Source organism: Gossypium hirsutum, chromosome A02 (assembly GCF_007990345.1).
Source record: "Gossypium hirsutum isolate 1008001.06 chromosome A02, Gossypium_hirsutum_v2.1, whole genome shotgun sequence".
Lineage (NCBI taxonomy): Eukaryota > Viridiplantae > Streptophyta > Magnoliopsida > Malvales > Malvaceae > Gossypium > Gossypium hirsutum.
In genome coordinates, this window is record NC_053425.1 from 10,367,135 (window position 1) to 10,384,506 (window position 17,372).

Consider the following 17,372-nt stretch of genomic DNA (forward strand, 5'->3'; position numbering starts at 1 on the left):
AATATTTTGTAGTATAAAAGTTAAAATATATTATAAATATATGTACTCTTCACAATTTTACAATTTAGTCTTTGTATTATTATTTTCAAAAATTTAGTGCCTCTACTTTTCAGATTTAAAAATCAAGTTTAATTGTTGATATTATTTTTCTTTTTTGTTAATTTTGTTAATGTCACATTTTTAAATAAACAAAAAACTCACTTGATAGTCATGTAACTAAAAAATAACATTGTAATTAACATGAATTTAACAAAATATTTTTAATATATACAAAGTCAATGTAAAATATAAATTTATATATATAATAAACTCAATTAAACAATGAAAAGGTAAGAAAATCTCAAATGTATGTTTAATTGAAAATAGTTTTTATGAAATATTTTTAAGAAATATATCAAAACAACCGAAAATATTTTACACAGATTCATCCAAGCATCAGAAAATATTAACTTGTACAGGAAAGCAAATTATTTTCTGAAAGCTATTTTCAGTGAAATAAACATGCACTAACTAAAATATTGATTTTGTAGTTCTCTCTACGTGGAGGTTGAATGTAAAAATAAAAAATTTGAGATAGATGTATTAGAAAACAATTACATTGGAACCGTGTAGCTTTTAACTTTTCATTGTGTCAATAACTACATTAATATGCATACTCTTAATGACGACTAATGACAAAAACTAAAACTACATTGCATTTATCATTTATGCAAGCTGATAAAAGAATCAAGTGCATGTAAGCTGAACAAAAAATGAATCAAGTACACGTAAAAACATGAAAAGAGTCTTAATCTTACATTTAGGTGCAATGGCAACGTAAAGGAATTGATGTATTCGCCGGTTTTCTTTTCTCTCGAACAATGGCTTCCTTAATCGCTGGTAATTTTTGATGAACCTTTCTCCAAATGTGGTTTACGGCACCATCGGGAGGGATTGGTCCGATACCATCAGGATGGCCATTATCATACACAAACACAGGCTGAACCTTAGCCATGGTTTGACGGAATTCGTTCTTAAGTTTTTCAGAAATGCTTCTAAGATGAGAAACAAGCCAATTCGGTCTCAATGCATCACTCACTGCTACGAAAACTGAGAATGTAGAGTAATCCACCATCCCTTCAAAGGGAAGCTCAACATTGTCACTGATAATCACAGGTATACAAAGGCTTTGGATTGCATCGAAAAGTCGGCATGAAGTGGGAGTATCACCGGCTGGGTGCAAGCAGAACTCAGATGATCTCATCCCCTTAATTGACTGCTCTCTTCCAGTGGCATTTGGGAACCCTTCTTCCATGATTACTCCTGGTTCATTAACCAACAAGTCCCATAATTTTTCTCGAACCAAGCCACCCTGAAAATTTTAATAACATCACCAACACAGTAAGAGTTTGAGATAAAGCCCGACATGTACCCCTCAACAACTCAAAAAATGAAGCTCAAAGTTGAATTGCATCCATTCAAGAGAGAAAATAATGTCATCGATCCTTCATTTATAGGATGATATACTGGCAAACCACATAGTGCAGCTAGATTCAAAGTTGAGTTGTTTGATACTAACCCGGTGCCTATGTTTAGCTCCCTTAAAATAAAGGAGGGTGTGTCGTTTCTGGTTTTCCGATAGCTGCAACCTAGGAAGCAGATGGGTATATGGAACAATCACATCTTTAAGCAGTGAAACTTGGGTGTGACGTATCGTGTCTGATGAGGTTCCACCGGATGATTTTGTATCAAGCCTATACCACCCACCAAAATCCACAACCAGTAGAGCAGCAGGGGCTATCTCCTCTCTGAAATGCCACATTGCAACAGGGTCTGTCAAAGAATACTTCAAGGTTTAACATAACCTGACAACCCAGAAACTAAATCATAAGCTGTAAAGTATGCAAATTAAGTTCCCACTTCCTTTTTTCTTTTGGCACTGATGGTAAAATATCAATAAATGCAGTATATTCTTAAAAGAACAGCTGATACCAAGGGCTTGACATATTTAAGTATACATGATCCTAAGACAATAGTTTCAAGGTGAAGAGTTAACAGAAACACAGTAAGGAAGGATTCATTTAAAGGAATATATATGTAGTAAAAAAGCAACAACGAAACATCCTAAATAACTAGATCCCAATAACATTCCGAAAAAGCTAAATGGGGAAAGCAATAAGCAAATGAATTTCAATACACACAAAATTAGGCACATTACCAGTGAGAACAAAAACATGATCTCGTCCACCCGATCGTTTCCAAGCATCCGTATTCCTCACAAAATCCAGCACTTTCTTTTGCCTCAAGTAATCCCCATTCCCAGCTTTCTTCTTAAACGCGCCGCTTCCAGATCCCAACTCCATCTCAGCACTAAGGGTAGCAAAAAAGGGAACAAAAACAACATCAGCCTCGTTAACATCAAAAGCCCTTTTAGCAAAAGAAGCCGTCCTCATTCCTTGAGGGGTTTCCAAGTCACCCATGATCCAGTACTCCGCACTGTATTGCTTGATCAATGGATTCTCGGGATAAGGAGGGTATTTGGTGGGTTTGGAGAAATGGGCAGTTGAGATCTGATGATCAGGATCAGAAGGGATCCGAGAATCAGGGTGATCAGAATCCCAGTACTGTTGGAGTAAGCCATAGTTGAGGGATCTGGGAAGGTTGGCTACGTAGACCTTGATGGAGTTTTGGGAGGAAAGGAAGGAGGTTTGGGGAAGGGAATTTGTGGGTTCAGTAACAGGAGAAGTGAAGAAGAAAAAGAAGATGAAGAAAGAAAGGGAAAGAAGGACAGTGAATGTGAGAAACAGAGATTTTGCCGTTTTTGTTGCTGTGCTACCTTTGATTGCCATTTTTATTGGCCTTTCTTGCTTTGCTCTTTAGTTTCCTTCTAAGTTCTGCTTTTCATTCATTTTGAATGTGGAGCTTTGACTGTGAAGCCGATTAAAATTTGAAGTCGATACTTACAAGTTGGAATGGTGAGTGCACCAAAGGGTATTTCGGTCAGATTATGAGTAGTTGTTTGTTTGAAAGGAAAGTCTTAGGTAGAGAGACTGGAAACAAGTTTTCCCGGAAAAAATATATATACTAATACAAGCAATGATCTTCCCCCATGGGATATGCCTAATTAGGGTCAGCTGTACTCTCGAATAAATTATTGGGTAAATTTCACTAACAATCACTCAATTTTAGGTAGCTAACAAAATAGTCACATTAGTTTCATTTTAGTCACTCAACTTTAAGAAAATGACAAAATAATCCTTTTCTCCATTTCCTGTCACAAACGTCATGGCAAAGTGACATGGCAAATGATGGCGTGCTTAGTGTCAGAAAACCCTCCAGCTGGCTGATTACCACCAATTTAACAACCCTATCAATACTAATTTAGGGTTTAAAAAGAAGAAGAAGGAGGAGAGAAAAAAATGGAGATGCCTCCAGTTTTCAAATCAATCTCATACTGCATCTCTACAGTTACTCAGGCATGGATGTTGCAGATTCAAACCAAAATTGTAGTTGCTTTGGGGGTCACAATAACACAAGGGGAAGGCAATTTACCCAAGCTTTTCCTCACTTCTGATCATGGCAGGTAATGTTTAAATCTTCAAATTTTGAATAAATGACCCACTTTTTGTAAGATTTTCTTTTCTGGGTCATTTCCAAATTTATTCAACTCCCTTGCTTGTTCAATCAATGGGTCAATTTTTTTCTTTTTCACCAATTCGGATCTGAAGGAAATTTTATGCCTTTATTTTTGGGTGTTTTAGTGAAGCTGAGATTTATCTATTTGGTGATTGCATTACATCTTGGAAAGACATGGTGTTTCAATGGTGGAAGGTTACAGAGGAAGAGAGCCAAAAAGAAGAAGAAGAAGAGCAAAGACATGGTATTTCAATGGCAAAGAATCAAACCCCGCCAAATTAAGCAAAGAAGACTTTTTTTTATATAGTCTCTTCTTCTTCTTCTTCTTCTTCTTCTTCTTCTTCTTCTTCTTCTTCTTCTCCTCCTCCTCTGTTATAAAGGGTTTTAGTTTTTTAAATTTCTTCTTAAATTGGGTGAGTTTCCACTATGACAACCAACGTGGCAAGTTAACTGCCCACATCAATAGTTAACTTGACACATCAGCGGTTCCGTTAAAACACGGAAAACTGTTAATAAGCGATTGTTTTGTTCACTTTTTTATAACGTTAGTAACTGTTTTATTATTTTTTAAAAGTTGAGTGACTAAAATGAAACCTAGGTGACTGTTTTGTTAGCTATCCCAAAGTTGAGTGACTATTGGTGTAATTTACCCTAAAATATTTTGAGTTATTTAAACTAATAGTTTTATTTTGTTATTTTAATTTGAGTAACAGTACGAAGAAGTATTGTATTTAACGGTGGATTGTATTTTTGTCTTTTATTAAAAATTTGTAAATTAATTTTTATATAATTTAAATGTGTAAATTATTCTTTCTGTGTTTATGCGAGCATGTTGAAAATTATTTTTTATAGGTAAATTATAAAAATAGTTACTTAACTATGATTTTCATTCTATTTTGATTATACAACTATCAATTTTTCAAGTTAGTTACTAAACTTTTAGAAATTAAATATTTTTGTCACTCTAAGCTGATGTCGTTTTTTTTATTAGTCTAGTAACAAAATTAGCCCTCTAATATTTACACATTCTATTAATTTGATCTTAAATATAAAAAAATTAATAAATTTAGCCCTCAGTATTTACAAAATCTATCAATTTAGTCCTAACTCTAAAAATTAAATATATATATTTTAAAAAATCATTTGTAGCCCTATATAACTTATCGGCTAACCTATATAAAATATTAAAATAAAAAAAATAGTACCCTCTTTCTAGAGGTTCTCATGGCTTGGATTGGGCCAACTTTAGGCTAGACCCATGCAAGATATCTAGACTAAATTTTCAAGTTTGAGCCTGACCTGGCCTACTTTTTGTTCAAGCTTAGCCCAATTGAAGAAAGCTAAACTTGGACCCGGCCAAACCATATTTGATTTTTTTAGACTAGTTTTTATTTAAAAATATTTTCTAAAAAAATATAATACACTAAATGCACTAAAAAGAGTTGAAATAAAATTTTTTTAACATTAAAAATACATTCAAAAGTACTTATATTAAAAAACACTATCATAAATATAATAAATGTTTCATTATATTAATATATATAATAAATATTTTATTGTATTAAATACATTTTTTTAAAATTTTATATTTTGGGTTGGGTTATTTAGTTGGATAAGGTTTTTTTTAAGCTTTAGGTATGGGTTTAATTTTTATTGGGTTAGCGATTTAATATAAATATAAATATATATAATTAATAAAATATTTTTTATAACATAATATATTCGGTCTGTGTTAAGCTCAGGCCAAAAAAAATTTGCCCAAGACCCGGCCCATATAGAAAATAGGCACAAAATTTACCTAAGTTCATTTTTTTAGCCTTGTATTTTATCAAAACCCTCTCATTTTTCGGGTGGGCCTTTGGCCTTGTGTGGGTGGTCCGACCCATGAGTAAGTTTACCCCATTTAAGTCATTTGCAAAAGAACTCTAAAATGTTGGGATAAAACACAAAGAATTTTAAGATTCAAAACAAAATAAAGGCATTAAAAACATTATCTGTTTGGAAAGTAATGCAGCCAACTATTCCAGATAAGTTACAAATCAATTGGTTTGGTATGGTCTAGTATGAAGCTTAAATTATAGTAAAAGAAATTGCTGCAAGTGGCTTGAAAAATGGTATTCTTTTTTTTTATTTTAATATCTCAGATGGGTTAGCCGATGGGTTATAAAGGGCTAAAAATGAATTTTTTTTAAAATATTGTTTTAAATTTTTAGAGTTAGGATTAAATTGACAGATTTTGTAAAAATTGAAGGGCAAATGTATTGATTGTTTTTAGAATTAGAACTAAAATAAAAAAAATTGTAAACATTGAGCACTAAATTTATTACTAGACCAATAAAAAAGCTCACATCAACTAGAGTGACTAAAATATTTAATTTCGAAAAATTTAGTAGCTAAATTGAAAAAATTAATAGTTGGATGATCAAAATAGAACGAAATGCATAGTTGGGTGACTATTTTTATAATTTACCCATAAAAATAATTTTCAACAAATAAAATTTAACAAATGGGCTAACTTGTACTTTTCAAAATGTATAATGATTAATTTATCCATTTTTCGGTAGAGGGTCTGAAAGACAATCCACCCCCTAAGTAGAAGAACTTCCTAATACTTTTACCAATAAATTTGTTTGAACTAAATTAAAAAAAATTAATGAGATCAAATTAAAAACTTTGATGAATAACTAAATTTTAAGTTAAATAATATAATTTTGAGATTGTATATATTTGAAAAAAATTAAAACAAAATAAGAGAAAAATAGGATATATTAACATCATAAATTAGATTTTGTTATGAATATCTTATTAAGTGGATGTCCATCATGATCAAGATAAAGTTTTGATGTATTTTAAATTCTAATAGTTATTAGAATTAGATCTCTACTTCTTTTATACTTCTTATGCCTATAAATAGAGACTCTAATGAAACATTGTGATCAATAAAATACATTCTCTATTGCTTTCATATTTCTTTATTTTTTATTTTCTTTATCTCTTTTTATTTTATAACAGATTTAATAATTTACTTATTGGCCACAATTTTATCATTTTGAAAAAAGAAATTATTTTTTAATTTCACATTTCACATTTCATAATATTTTTATTTTTTATAATTTTTATAAAGTTTTGAAAAAATTAATTATTTTGATTTTTTTTAATTTTTTAGGATGAATTTGTTATTATTTTTTAAAATTGATAGATACGTGAGGATATTTACACCATTTATTTTCTTATCTATTTGGTTTTTTCAATTTTAAAAATTCCTCTCCACTTAAATTCAAAAAATCGAATAATTCATTTGAGTTAATTTAAATAACTCAATTCAATCAACTCAAATTCTTTTAATCTATTGAGTTTTGCTCACCTCATGGTTAACCTTGAAAATCGATTTTATTTCACCTAATTGGTTATTTGTATAGGCGTAGCCGGCGGCTGGCATGGGCCCCGCCCCCACTAAAATATAAAATTACATTTTAGGCTCATAATTTTTTTAAAAAATTTTAAATTAGTAAAGATAAAATTTCACTTTGGCCCCTCCAAAAATTATAAAAATTTGATTTAATCCTTTACAAATTATATAGATATAAACTATAAAAAATTAAAATTTCATCCGACCCCTCCTAAAAAAATTTTCTAACTTCGCCCCTGGTTATTTGGTTTTTAGTTCATATATTTATCAAATTTTGAAAGTTTAATCTTGACCTAAAGAGTGATTACTAAATTTGTTGAGTTAAATTTTACTATTTTTATAATCGTTTATAACAAATATATTGTCACATGTGTAATATAATGTCGGTTTGTTATTTTCATATACATACAATATGAGACTAATAATAAAATTTGATCTAACATATTTAACTGTTACTTTTTGGGTCAAGATTGAAATTTCAAAATTTGAAAAAAAAAACTTTAATTTGACCAAATTAAAATATAGAAATCAAATCTACTGACTATACATTAGAGGTGCTCATGGGCCGGGCTGGGCCCAAAAAATGGGCCTAAATTTTTGCCCAAGCCCGACCCAAATAAGAATACTAAAACTTGGGACCCGGCTCGGCTAGCCCGTATTTATTTTTATATAATTTTTAAATATATATAATACATTAAAAATACTAAAATAAATCAAAATAAATATTTCCCAACAAATTAAAAATAAATTTTAAAAAATATATAGACTTAAATAGCACTAAGATAGATGATACTTAACAAGCAAATACCTCTAAAATAATAACAAAATTAACAATGGCTTTAAAATAATAACAAAATTATAATAAAATAAGTTTTATACAATATCCAAACAATAACAACAAAATAGTAGTAACTAATAGTAATATGGTAGCAAAATAGAGAGAAAACAACAAGAAAATAATATTCAAAAAAAATAGCAAATTTTTTTGTCATTTAGTGAATTCAGGCCGGGCCGGGCTCAGGCCAAAAATATCTTACCCGAGGCCCGACCCATTTTTTAAACGGGCTTATTTTTTATCCAAGCCCATTTTTTGGGCCTATATTTTTGCCGAAACCCTCCCACATTTCGGGCGGGCCTTCGAGTCGGGCCGGGTAACCCGACTCATGAGCAAGTCTACTATACATAATATAAAAACTAATAGCAAAATTTAACCTTTCTAAAATCTAAATTTTCTTAAAATGTTAATGTCAATTATTAGTGGTAAATTCTTTGTAATATTGGCTTTTATCTAAACTTTAATATACACGAATCAACCAGATACCAATTCAATTGAAAATTTATTAAAATATTATTTTATATACAAAATAACAAATATTAATACAACGATATTTTTATCTTTTTTTTATAACCATTGATGAGATTTAAACTTGGGACACATTAATTTTAAACACAGTCACAATTCAATTGATTAATTATAAAAAAAATAAAATAAAAAAATAAGAAATGATCCTAAATAATGAACATATCTATTTTTTTTTTACATAATGTTTAGATTTATCCGTAATCTCTCCCAAACTCATAATAAGAGGATAATACTTTTTAGCACACTTATTTTTTCATTGGCAATAATACTTTTACCAATGTAGTGGAACAACTATGCATTCTTACATAAATACAAATATATGAAGTATATATGTTTCAAAATCTAGAGCTCCTACCTTCACCCTGCAACAAGAATGGATACCCAATTCCCCTTCTCCTCGAAGGAAATACCACAAACAAAACACTCACAACAAACCCAATCACAAGTGGAACAGTGTTGGTCACTTTTCTCGGAATCCCCGGATAATAGCACGCCACAACATCGCCATGTGACCCTGCAAACGCCAAAAACGCAACCAAAGACAGCCCTGCATGGAACAAATCACACCACCTCAGCCTATAATCCAATGGCACACAAGGTTTCTTCCTTCCAGCATTGAACGTCCAAATCCCACTCAACGTCGCTACCCCATAATACAACCTTCCTTTGGCTGTTCTAAAGCTGTCCGTGAACGTAAAGAACACACAAGACGCTGCTAAGAACATTAAAAAACAACCCAACAGCCATCTGTTGAGGGTGGTGCATTGGCCGTCATTGCTTAAGAGGGGAGCGAAAATGGTGAAACCGAGAATGGTTGCTGTGGGTAAAAGGACATTGAGCCTTGCGGTTCCACTGAGGATTGCGTTGATGATGTAAATGAAATTGGTTTCGTCTGCATCGTCTTCTTTAGGGTACTGATAATATCCATTGTTGTTGGTCAGTTGTAAGGTTTCGGTTAGATCGTGGGTGATCGTGTCTGCCATTTACCAACAACAACAGTCGATAATGTTTGAAAATAATAATTAAGTTATATATATATAGTAGGGCAATGTTGGGAAGGAGAATTTGATTCTTTGTTGAAGTTAGGAGGAGAATCAAATTCGTTTCCTATGGTATCGTTTATACTTTTTATATTCTTTCCCATGCCTTAGGTTTTGTCATTCCTTTAGAGTTTGGCATTTTATAAGTTTTGAGGATTGGGAACGGTGGATGCTTTAACCTTATGGTTGATTATTTTCGATAAATATTGTTGAGAATTAACCCCTATAAACAACGAGATAGTAAAAATGGAGAGTAATAAATACAAATATTTTACATAAAAAACTCTAAAAGAGGAAAAAAATCACAGGTAAAAGATATATCGGCTCTTCACTAAATGAATAAACAAATAATAGTACAATCTAGAGAAATCAAACCCCGAAAATAAAATCATAACTCAAGACAAAATTCTCTCCATAATTATCACGAAAAATCTCACCGAACTTATATGTGACTACATCTTGTTCCCTACAAAGAAATGTCTTTGCTGATTGACATGTCAAAATAGGGATACAATGACCCCTTTAAATATCTCTAAAATAATCAGAGTTTAACGAGAAAAAACAATCCTGCTTGAAATCTAAAATGTGACCGTCAAATAAGAGAACATGTTATAATGTCGTGAGTTCTTCTTCAATTATTTATTAATTATTGTCTTAAGTGCTTACAAACTTTTCGATACATCCCACAAATATTAAAATTATATCCTTGACCAAAAAAAATTATCCTATATTTGAATTGTCATGGTAGTAATTAAACACATTCGGTTCACCCCAACTAACGGCTACATCACTAATTCTGTCCAAAAAAAAAAAAGCAATTCGATAAAAATTGGAACAATGAAGGGTAAAGTGCTTAAAAAAATAAGGGCCAAAATGAATAATCAGGCAAAATTTTAGGGGCTATTTTAGGATTATGGCTTTTGAAAATGATATACAAAATAATCTAAATATTGGATTGGGCAATCTGGTTGGACATTGATATTGAAGCCCAGATGGTTATTTACTAATTGAGTCAGTGAGTAATAAATGGAGGCTTTGCTAAAATTGAATTTTATTGGCACAGCAGAGCTGAAAAGACCTGAGAATACAAATCTCGCCAACTATGTTGCTTGCATTCAACAGAGGCGGTGGACCTTTTAAATCAACCTCAGCCTCCTATAATAGTACATCATTCACACCCTAAGTTTTAATTTTTTTAATGTCATATTCAATTTTTCTTATTAATATTTATTTATATAAATATGCATATTTATTTATCTATTTATACAAATATTAGGGATAATACGGTTGGAACTCGTATTAAGTAGACACCCAAAAATATCTTAAATTTATTTGTTGTTAGTGTCTTGTGCAGTGGATGCTAAGAAGATACTGTAAGGTAAAAAAAAAAAGGGGGGGGAAACAAAGAGGAGTGACTAGAAAAAAAAAGCAGATAAAATTCATTGCTAAAACATTTTGAAATTTCACATTCTACTAACTGAAAAAAAACACCAACTAAATTCTAATACGAGTACCAAAAATGCAAATAAATTCTACTATTTACAAGCATTCTCATAAACACTAATCTTTCAATCCAGTCTCTTCAATATTACTAACTAAATTGCAGGGATAAGAGGTGCAAATAAATATCATTTGGAAGGAACATGGTAGTATTTGCCTTTACACATGCACTTATAAACAATGGGACAAGACTCAGTCATGGAGCACTTGAAGCTCACCATCACCCTCTTACAAGGAAAACATGCCCCACAGGCGTGTGTACAGTCAGGCAAGCTCGACCCTGTTGTGTACATCTCCATCCCTCTCCCTTCCTGCATGCATGCATGCATTAACAAATCAACTCATACCCAACCCACGATTTAAATTACGAGTTAAATGAGAAACAAACCTCAGTGTTCACTTGTACTACTTCATCTCCCAATGTTGGAGCTTTCCCATGGTTGTTTGCTGCACACATGCATGTAGAGAACATAAGCAATGCATGAAATGGCATGGATGATTAGATTTTTAGCACCGAAGATGATTACCATGGTGAAGATGAAGGGGCACAAGGAGGGTTTCGGTGAATAAACAAAGCAGCATGAAAATGGAAACTAGCAGTAAACCACCAACTCCAAAAGAGAAGTTCTTCATGTTTGTTGCTCGTATGGGATAGACATGCAGAAGATGAAAGGAAGAGGCCAAGTTTGGTGATGGGGCGAGCAGTGTTTATATAAGTGAGAAACAAAGAGGGAGGGAATGGTGGTTTTAAATGGTGAAGGGAAGGTACAGCAGATTCAGATTCACATGATGCACGGCTATCTTTTCAAAGGCTTTCACATGATTCCTCAAGTTATATATATACCCTCTGTACTACAAATCTTAAGGCACAGGGGGAACCCAGGAAATTTGTATTGGAGGGATCAAAATAAAATTAAAAAATTTTGGAGGACTAAAGCTAAATTATTTGTATTAAAATGGTTAAAATTGAATTATTAATATCCAAAGTGCCAGAAAATGAAATTTTTACATATAATTAAAAAGTTAAACAGGATTATACTGAATAATTAAATTTCAAAGAGACTAAAAAAAGGAGATTATACACTTTAACCCGTACTAAGGTAGAACTTTGGTGCAGGGTAGGGAACAAAAATTATAAGATTTTGAAGGGGTTTAAGGTAACTAAATTTTAAAAGGGATTAAATTAAATAGTTGATTTTTATAATGGGCCATTCATTTATTCTATCTATTAAATTATTAATGAAAAATGGAATTTACCAGGTTAAGAAATTTGTCAATCTCTGAATTGGTTCCTGTTTTAGAATACAAAAAAAAAAAAGGGTTCAATTTTAGTTAGTGTGGTAAATGAAAACAAATTTAAATTACTTGGGGGAATAAAAAGAAGAAATTTTTTATTTTCAAGAATTGTCATTCAAAGAACATAGCTTTAATTTTATCATAGAAATTTACTCTAAAAAATTTTATTGAAACAAGCGTGCAAATCCATGATTCCTACAGAATTTGGTGGCAAAAATATCACTTATAGGAAATGCCATTAATCTTTAATATCAACTGGAATGCATTTATACAAAACCAACTTACACATTCTTTTTAAAAAATAAATTTGCAGATGTTTTTAACCATCCTGACAAAGAATAGAATACATTTTTTTTTGTTCTTTTAGTAACCCTTTTTTTTTATATACTTTTTTTACCTAAATTCTGAAGGAATTGAAGAATAAATTTTTACATAAATCCTAAACTAGTCATAAATCTCTCAAAAATATTAAATTAAAAAATAATACATAAAGGCATTCAAACACATGACCTTCAAATTGCAACAATGACAGTGAAGTAATTCTATTAGTGACAAAGATCACAAGAAATACCAGTCCAGTAAGACAGAAAGCAAAAAATACTACTCCAGTGTGCAAAAACATTGAAATGGGGTAGTAGGCTAGTAGGACACATCAGAAATGAGCGAGTTCACGAGTATGTGTGTGTGTGTAGCCCTGCCATAAGAGTGAAGTGCAGACCCTTGACTTAAATGAACTATTATTTCCTTCGCTTCTTCCCTCTACACACAACCATGTTTCCCGTTGGCCCTACAACAAGGTTTCTTTCCTTATTCTTCCTATACATAATTTTCAAGCAAAACTTACATATTTTGATAGATATATAATAAACACTGATCTCCCTATATATAGACAATGAATGAAGATACCATCCCCTTCCGTTCACATTATCAGCGTTGAAATACAGAGGCTTAGACTCGTAAAAATGGAACATTGGACACATAAACAGATTAAATATTTAGTTAAGAAAAAGGATCTCTACAAAACGAAAAAGGGGTTCAACATTCATTTCCTTACTTCAGCTATCACTTTCTTCCTTTACATTCAAAATTAGTTAGATATTAAAACTATGCATATATGTTGTCCATGCAATAATTTCACTTCACTTCACTTCCAACTTATACATATATATATTCAGGAGGAGATAGATCTCCCTAGGACCCTAACTGTTCCTATCAAGAACCATAAGACAGCACACAATGCACCTAAAATAGAAATGAAAAAGAATCCCCTATTCCTGCTTCTCCTCCTAGCACTAGCAGAACCATTCACTGCAGTATTCATTGCATGTATTCTCAATTTACTAAAGCTAGACATACGCTCCAATGCCCGATTTACTAATGGATTCTCAGCTGCAGAAGCAGGAGCTGTAGGTATTGAATCCACAAACGACCACAAAGAAGATGAAAACCAGCTTCCACCACCTCTGCCATCATTTTTGTTACCTTGGTCTTGCTTAGGGCCATTGTTTACAAAACCTAAACACGATAAAACAAAAATAACCATGTATAAGCAAAAGTTTACAGTTTAGCTGTATTTCAGAGTAGTTTTTCCCATGAAAAAAATACAAGTTGAATATTTGCATTCTAATCACTTATAGTGACTTAAATGAAATACTTGTATCAGAAGAGCTCTTGAAGCAGGGTCAAATTCCCCTTTTTTACAGAGACTTTTTGCCATGTCGACTTTGGCATGTCTACCCAACCATCAGTCTCATCAAGAGCTCTGCCAGGATGGGCTAAGACAGCTTGTGCAAAACAAAAGCATGGCTCAGTGGAACGTAAGATAATAAGTTCGCAAATAAATCCATATTGGTTTCCACACTTGTTCTACCTGAAGTTGGAGAAGCATTCCCAAGATTTGATCCTGATGGAATGAAAGCATCACCACTTTGATCATGTGTCCAAAGTGCGCCATTAATCTGATCCATTTGCAGCTGTTGATTCTGCCCATGGTAATCCACCTGGTCCACACTTGAATGAAGCACCGATTGCTGATCCATTGAGTTTATATTTGGACCAGATTGATAACTCACCTGGTTCAACATATTACCCCCTGAAGCATTCAGTTGAGGCTGCAAATGCTGTTCCATCATATTTGCATTTGCTTGGTTTTGCCACTGCTTATCAATCAGGTTTAGATTAGAATGGGGCAGATACTGCTGATTCATCAGGCTTATATTAGATCGGGATTCCAACTGGTAACTTACCTGATTTATCATATTATCATACAAGAATGGAACTGTTCCTTGATCAAGAGAACCCATGTCCTGTAGAAACATGGCTGCATCATGGTACAGGTCAAATTCACTCAGCCCATCCAACTCATTGAACTGCTTGTTCTCCACAGGTTTCTCGATATTGGAGATCAAAGGTTCAGGACCAAGGAGATCATCAATCTCCAAGAAATCCTCCTCACATAATTGAGGTACCTGACCAAGGTGGTCGGCGACAGTTGTGACCTCAGGTGCCTCCTGCAACAGCAATTGAGAAATAGGCGACTCTGAAAATTCAAATCTTGCTTGACCATGGAGAACTGTAAGTTGCTCGGGAAAGAGAACACCCCTTGGAGATGGATCCAGCAAAGTACTTTGTGTCTCTTCTGCACTGACAACCTGATGCAATACATGGCTATGATAAGCTTGCGGCTGTGGAGGCACAGGCTCATCAGCAAACTGTCTCATAAACTCCTCAATATCATTCAATGGAGACTCAGATTGAACATTAGCTTTTACATTATCAACAGGAATGACCTCATTAGGTGGCTTCACAGGAGTAATTGTATCTAAAGGGTTACTAGAATATTCCTCATCATCCCACGCTTCTTCTTTAAATGGAGCTCCATACTGCTCACCATTTTTAGGGCCAGGTCCACTTTTTTTATACAACTTATAGAGAGCATAATAATCCTGAAATACAAAAGAGAAACACTGAATTAATAAACAGCTCATATACAAAATGAAAACAAGAAGCTCGTTAACAAAATTAACTCACTTACATACCTTTACGTTCTGGCACCTCTTTAGTTCCTCTTCATCAAGGGTGTATTCATGCATCACCCAGTCAGTTCGCTCGCCATTAGGTGCTCGCCCTCTGTAGAAAACTAAAGTTTTCTTGATTCCAACAGCTCGAGAATTGCAAATAATAGAACGATCCTTTCCCGTTGCCTTCCAATACCCATGTATGGTAGCCCTGTTTGACCTTGCTCCATTAGGGTATTTCCTGTCTCTTGGACAGAAAAAGAACCACTGTCGATCCCCATTCTTCAGTACCGATTGCCCTGAATAACATTCGTTTAGTTTATTAGAAGACTGATAATACGAACAAACAAAGCGAAACCTAAATCTACTAACGAGCAAACATTATCTACTGATTAACTTTTTTTCAGACAACCAATCCATCCATTAAATAAACAGCAAAAAAATAGGAGCAAAAACAAACCATATCGAAAACTTCATCACCATTGCACAATTATAGTCATCTAATCAATTAATAGCGAAAAAAACTATAACCAAAGGAACAGTCAAATTAGAGTGCAACCAAAGTCAACGGAACCCAAATATATCTTAGAATGAATGGATGAAAACTAACAATTAGTATATGAAAGAATCAATAGCCATATATTCCTCAAAAAAAAACGCTTCCATAAAGAAAACACAAATCAAATAAGAGATCAAATCAATACGATTCCCTTAAAAGGTAATTTAATCAAAACTTACATGAAGTCAAAGCACCAAAACAAACCCTCATATACCCTAAAATAAACTCGTATCAAGAATCAGATAATCAACCAACCCCCCTAGAAAAAAATTCAGGGTTTAAAAGGAAAAGGAAAAATTACCAGGTAATTCCTCAGGATCCCACTTGTAAACATCAGTTTCCCTAATGATATCAAGCTTAAGCCTTTTTTTACAGATCTTCCTCTTTAGATAATAAAGAACCAGCTCTTCATCAGTTGGGTGAAACCGAAACCCCGGTGGCCACACTTGGTCGTCCCCAAAACCGGAATCAACCGTCACAGCCGTCGCAGTCACCTTCATCTCTCTTGATAGTAAAAAAAAAAGATTCTTTTTATGTTTTTTTGTCTACACAAAGAAATAACAGAAAACTCCCCAATCGAGAGAGCTAATAACTGATCAAAACCCAAACTTCAAAACAAGAAATTTAATCTCACATTATACAAAAAGGTTTTGTTTTTTTTTTTTTTTTTTTGGGAAAAGAAGAGAAAAAATCGCAGTCAAAGAAAACAAAAATTGGTGGAAAAGTAAAGCGGAAGTGAGTGGGTGGATTAGGGAGTTTTATAATAGATTTATTTTAAAAACCGAACCGTTTTGGACCGGGTTTTTTTCTCTCTTTCTTTCGTCAATAAAATATTTTAAAATCTTAAATTGTTTTGCCTGGAAATTTCCTTCCTTCCTTTTGAAAATAAGTGTGAACTACCTTAGTCAAATGAAATGGTAGCCTCTATATTATTATTAATTAGTTAAAGTAAATATTCAATATTATCATTCTTAATGTTTCTAAAACAATAAATTTATTTTTTTAAACAAAATTATAAATTTATTTTAAAAAAAATTATATTGATAAATTGAATTAAATTATATTATAGATTGGAATTTGAACCAATCAATAGATAAGTGTAAAAAAAGAAAAATTGCAGATTAGTCCTTCAAGTCGTGTTTGTGGCTGTTTTGGTTAGGTAAGTTCATATGATACTTATTTTATTAATTCATAATATGCTTGTATTATATTGTTTTACTTATAGTTTGAATTGTTATGTAATTATTGTCATTTGGCATCAAATTGAATGAATCGTAAAATATAAATTAAATGGAAAATATGAATAAATATATGATATCGAATGGATGTGACATTTTTATATGACTGGATAGTATATTTATGATGACGTTACAAGGTTAAAATTGTAAATGGATTGCTATTTGAAAAGTGAACACTGTATATATGGTCGTTGGGATTTTAATGAACTGTATATGATAAAAATGTCCGAGTGAATGTATTAAAGAATAGGATATGATTGACACGCCAATAGGGTTATTTGCGCATTGTACGGGATGTATGTGTTGGTACGGAGATATTATTGATTATAACAGAA

At 32.4% G+C, this 17,372-nt stretch overlaps 4 protein-coding genes across 7 annotated transcripts; all 4 read right to left on the reverse strand.

Annotated features, from left to right (window-relative positions):
- Nucleotides 1–554: 554 nt before the first annotated feature.
- Nucleotides 555–3,074, reverse strand: LOC121215882 (probable arabinosyltransferase ARAD1). The gene is made up of 3 exons (XM_041090673.1): nucleotides 2,198–3,074; nucleotides 1,559–1,812; nucleotides 555–1,351 (listed from the first exon to the last, which is right to left on the reverse strand). The coding sequence occupies exons 1-3, from the start codon at nucleotides 2,826–2,828 to the stop codon at nucleotides 800–802; spliced, it is 1,437 nt and encodes a 478-aa protein (XP_040946607.1). The 5' UTR covers nucleotides 2,829–3,074; the 3' UTR covers nucleotides 555–799.
- Nucleotides 3,075–8,538: 5,464 nt separating this feature from the next.
- Nucleotides 8,539–9,609, reverse strand: LOC107944163 (protein DMP2). The gene has a single exon (XM_016877991.2). The coding sequence runs from the start codon at nucleotides 9,368–9,370 to the stop codon at nucleotides 8,723–8,725; it is 648 nt and encodes a 215-aa protein (XP_016733480.2). The 5' UTR covers nucleotides 9,371–9,609; the 3' UTR covers nucleotides 8,539–8,722.
- Nucleotides 9,610–10,843: 1,234 nt separating this feature from the next.
- LOC107944164 (protein EPIDERMAL PATTERNING FACTOR 2) lies at nucleotides 10,844–11,827 on the reverse strand. The gene is made up of 3 exons (XM_016877992.2): nucleotides 11,455–11,827; nucleotides 11,316–11,374; nucleotides 10,844–11,238 (listed from the first exon to the last, which is right to left on the reverse strand). Exons 1-3 carry the CDS (start codon nucleotides 11,558–11,560, stop codon nucleotides 11,056–11,058), a joined length of 348 nt encoding a protein of 115 aa, XP_016733481.1. The 5' UTR covers nucleotides 11,561–11,827; the 3' UTR covers nucleotides 10,844–11,055.
- Nucleotides 11,828–13,237: 1,410 nt separating this feature from the next.
- Nucleotides 13,238–16,536, reverse strand: LOC107944165 (NAC domain-containing protein 17). 4 transcript variants are annotated; one of them, XM_016877996.2, is made up of 6 exons: nucleotides 16,101–16,534; nucleotides 15,262–15,539; nucleotides 14,470–15,168; nucleotides 14,296–14,379; nucleotides 14,094–14,223; nucleotides 13,238–13,738 (listed from the first exon to the last, which is right to left on the reverse strand). In XM_016877996.2, the coding sequence occupies exons 1-6, from the start codon at nucleotides 16,297–16,299 to the stop codon at nucleotides 13,395–13,397; spliced, it is 1,734 nt and encodes a 577-aa protein (XP_016733485.1). In that variant the 5' UTR covers nucleotides 16,300–16,534; the 3' UTR covers nucleotides 13,238–13,394. The 4 variants fall into 4 exon arrangements, with proteins under 4 accessions (XP_016733485.1, XP_016733484.1, XP_016733483.1 ...); XM_016877995.2 differs by having other exon boundaries at nucleotides 14,094–14,379; nucleotides 16,101–16,536; XM_041090688.1 differs by having other exon boundaries at nucleotides 13,690–14,007; nucleotides 14,094–14,379.
- Between the last annotated feature and the right edge of the window lie 836 nt (nucleotides 16,537–17,372).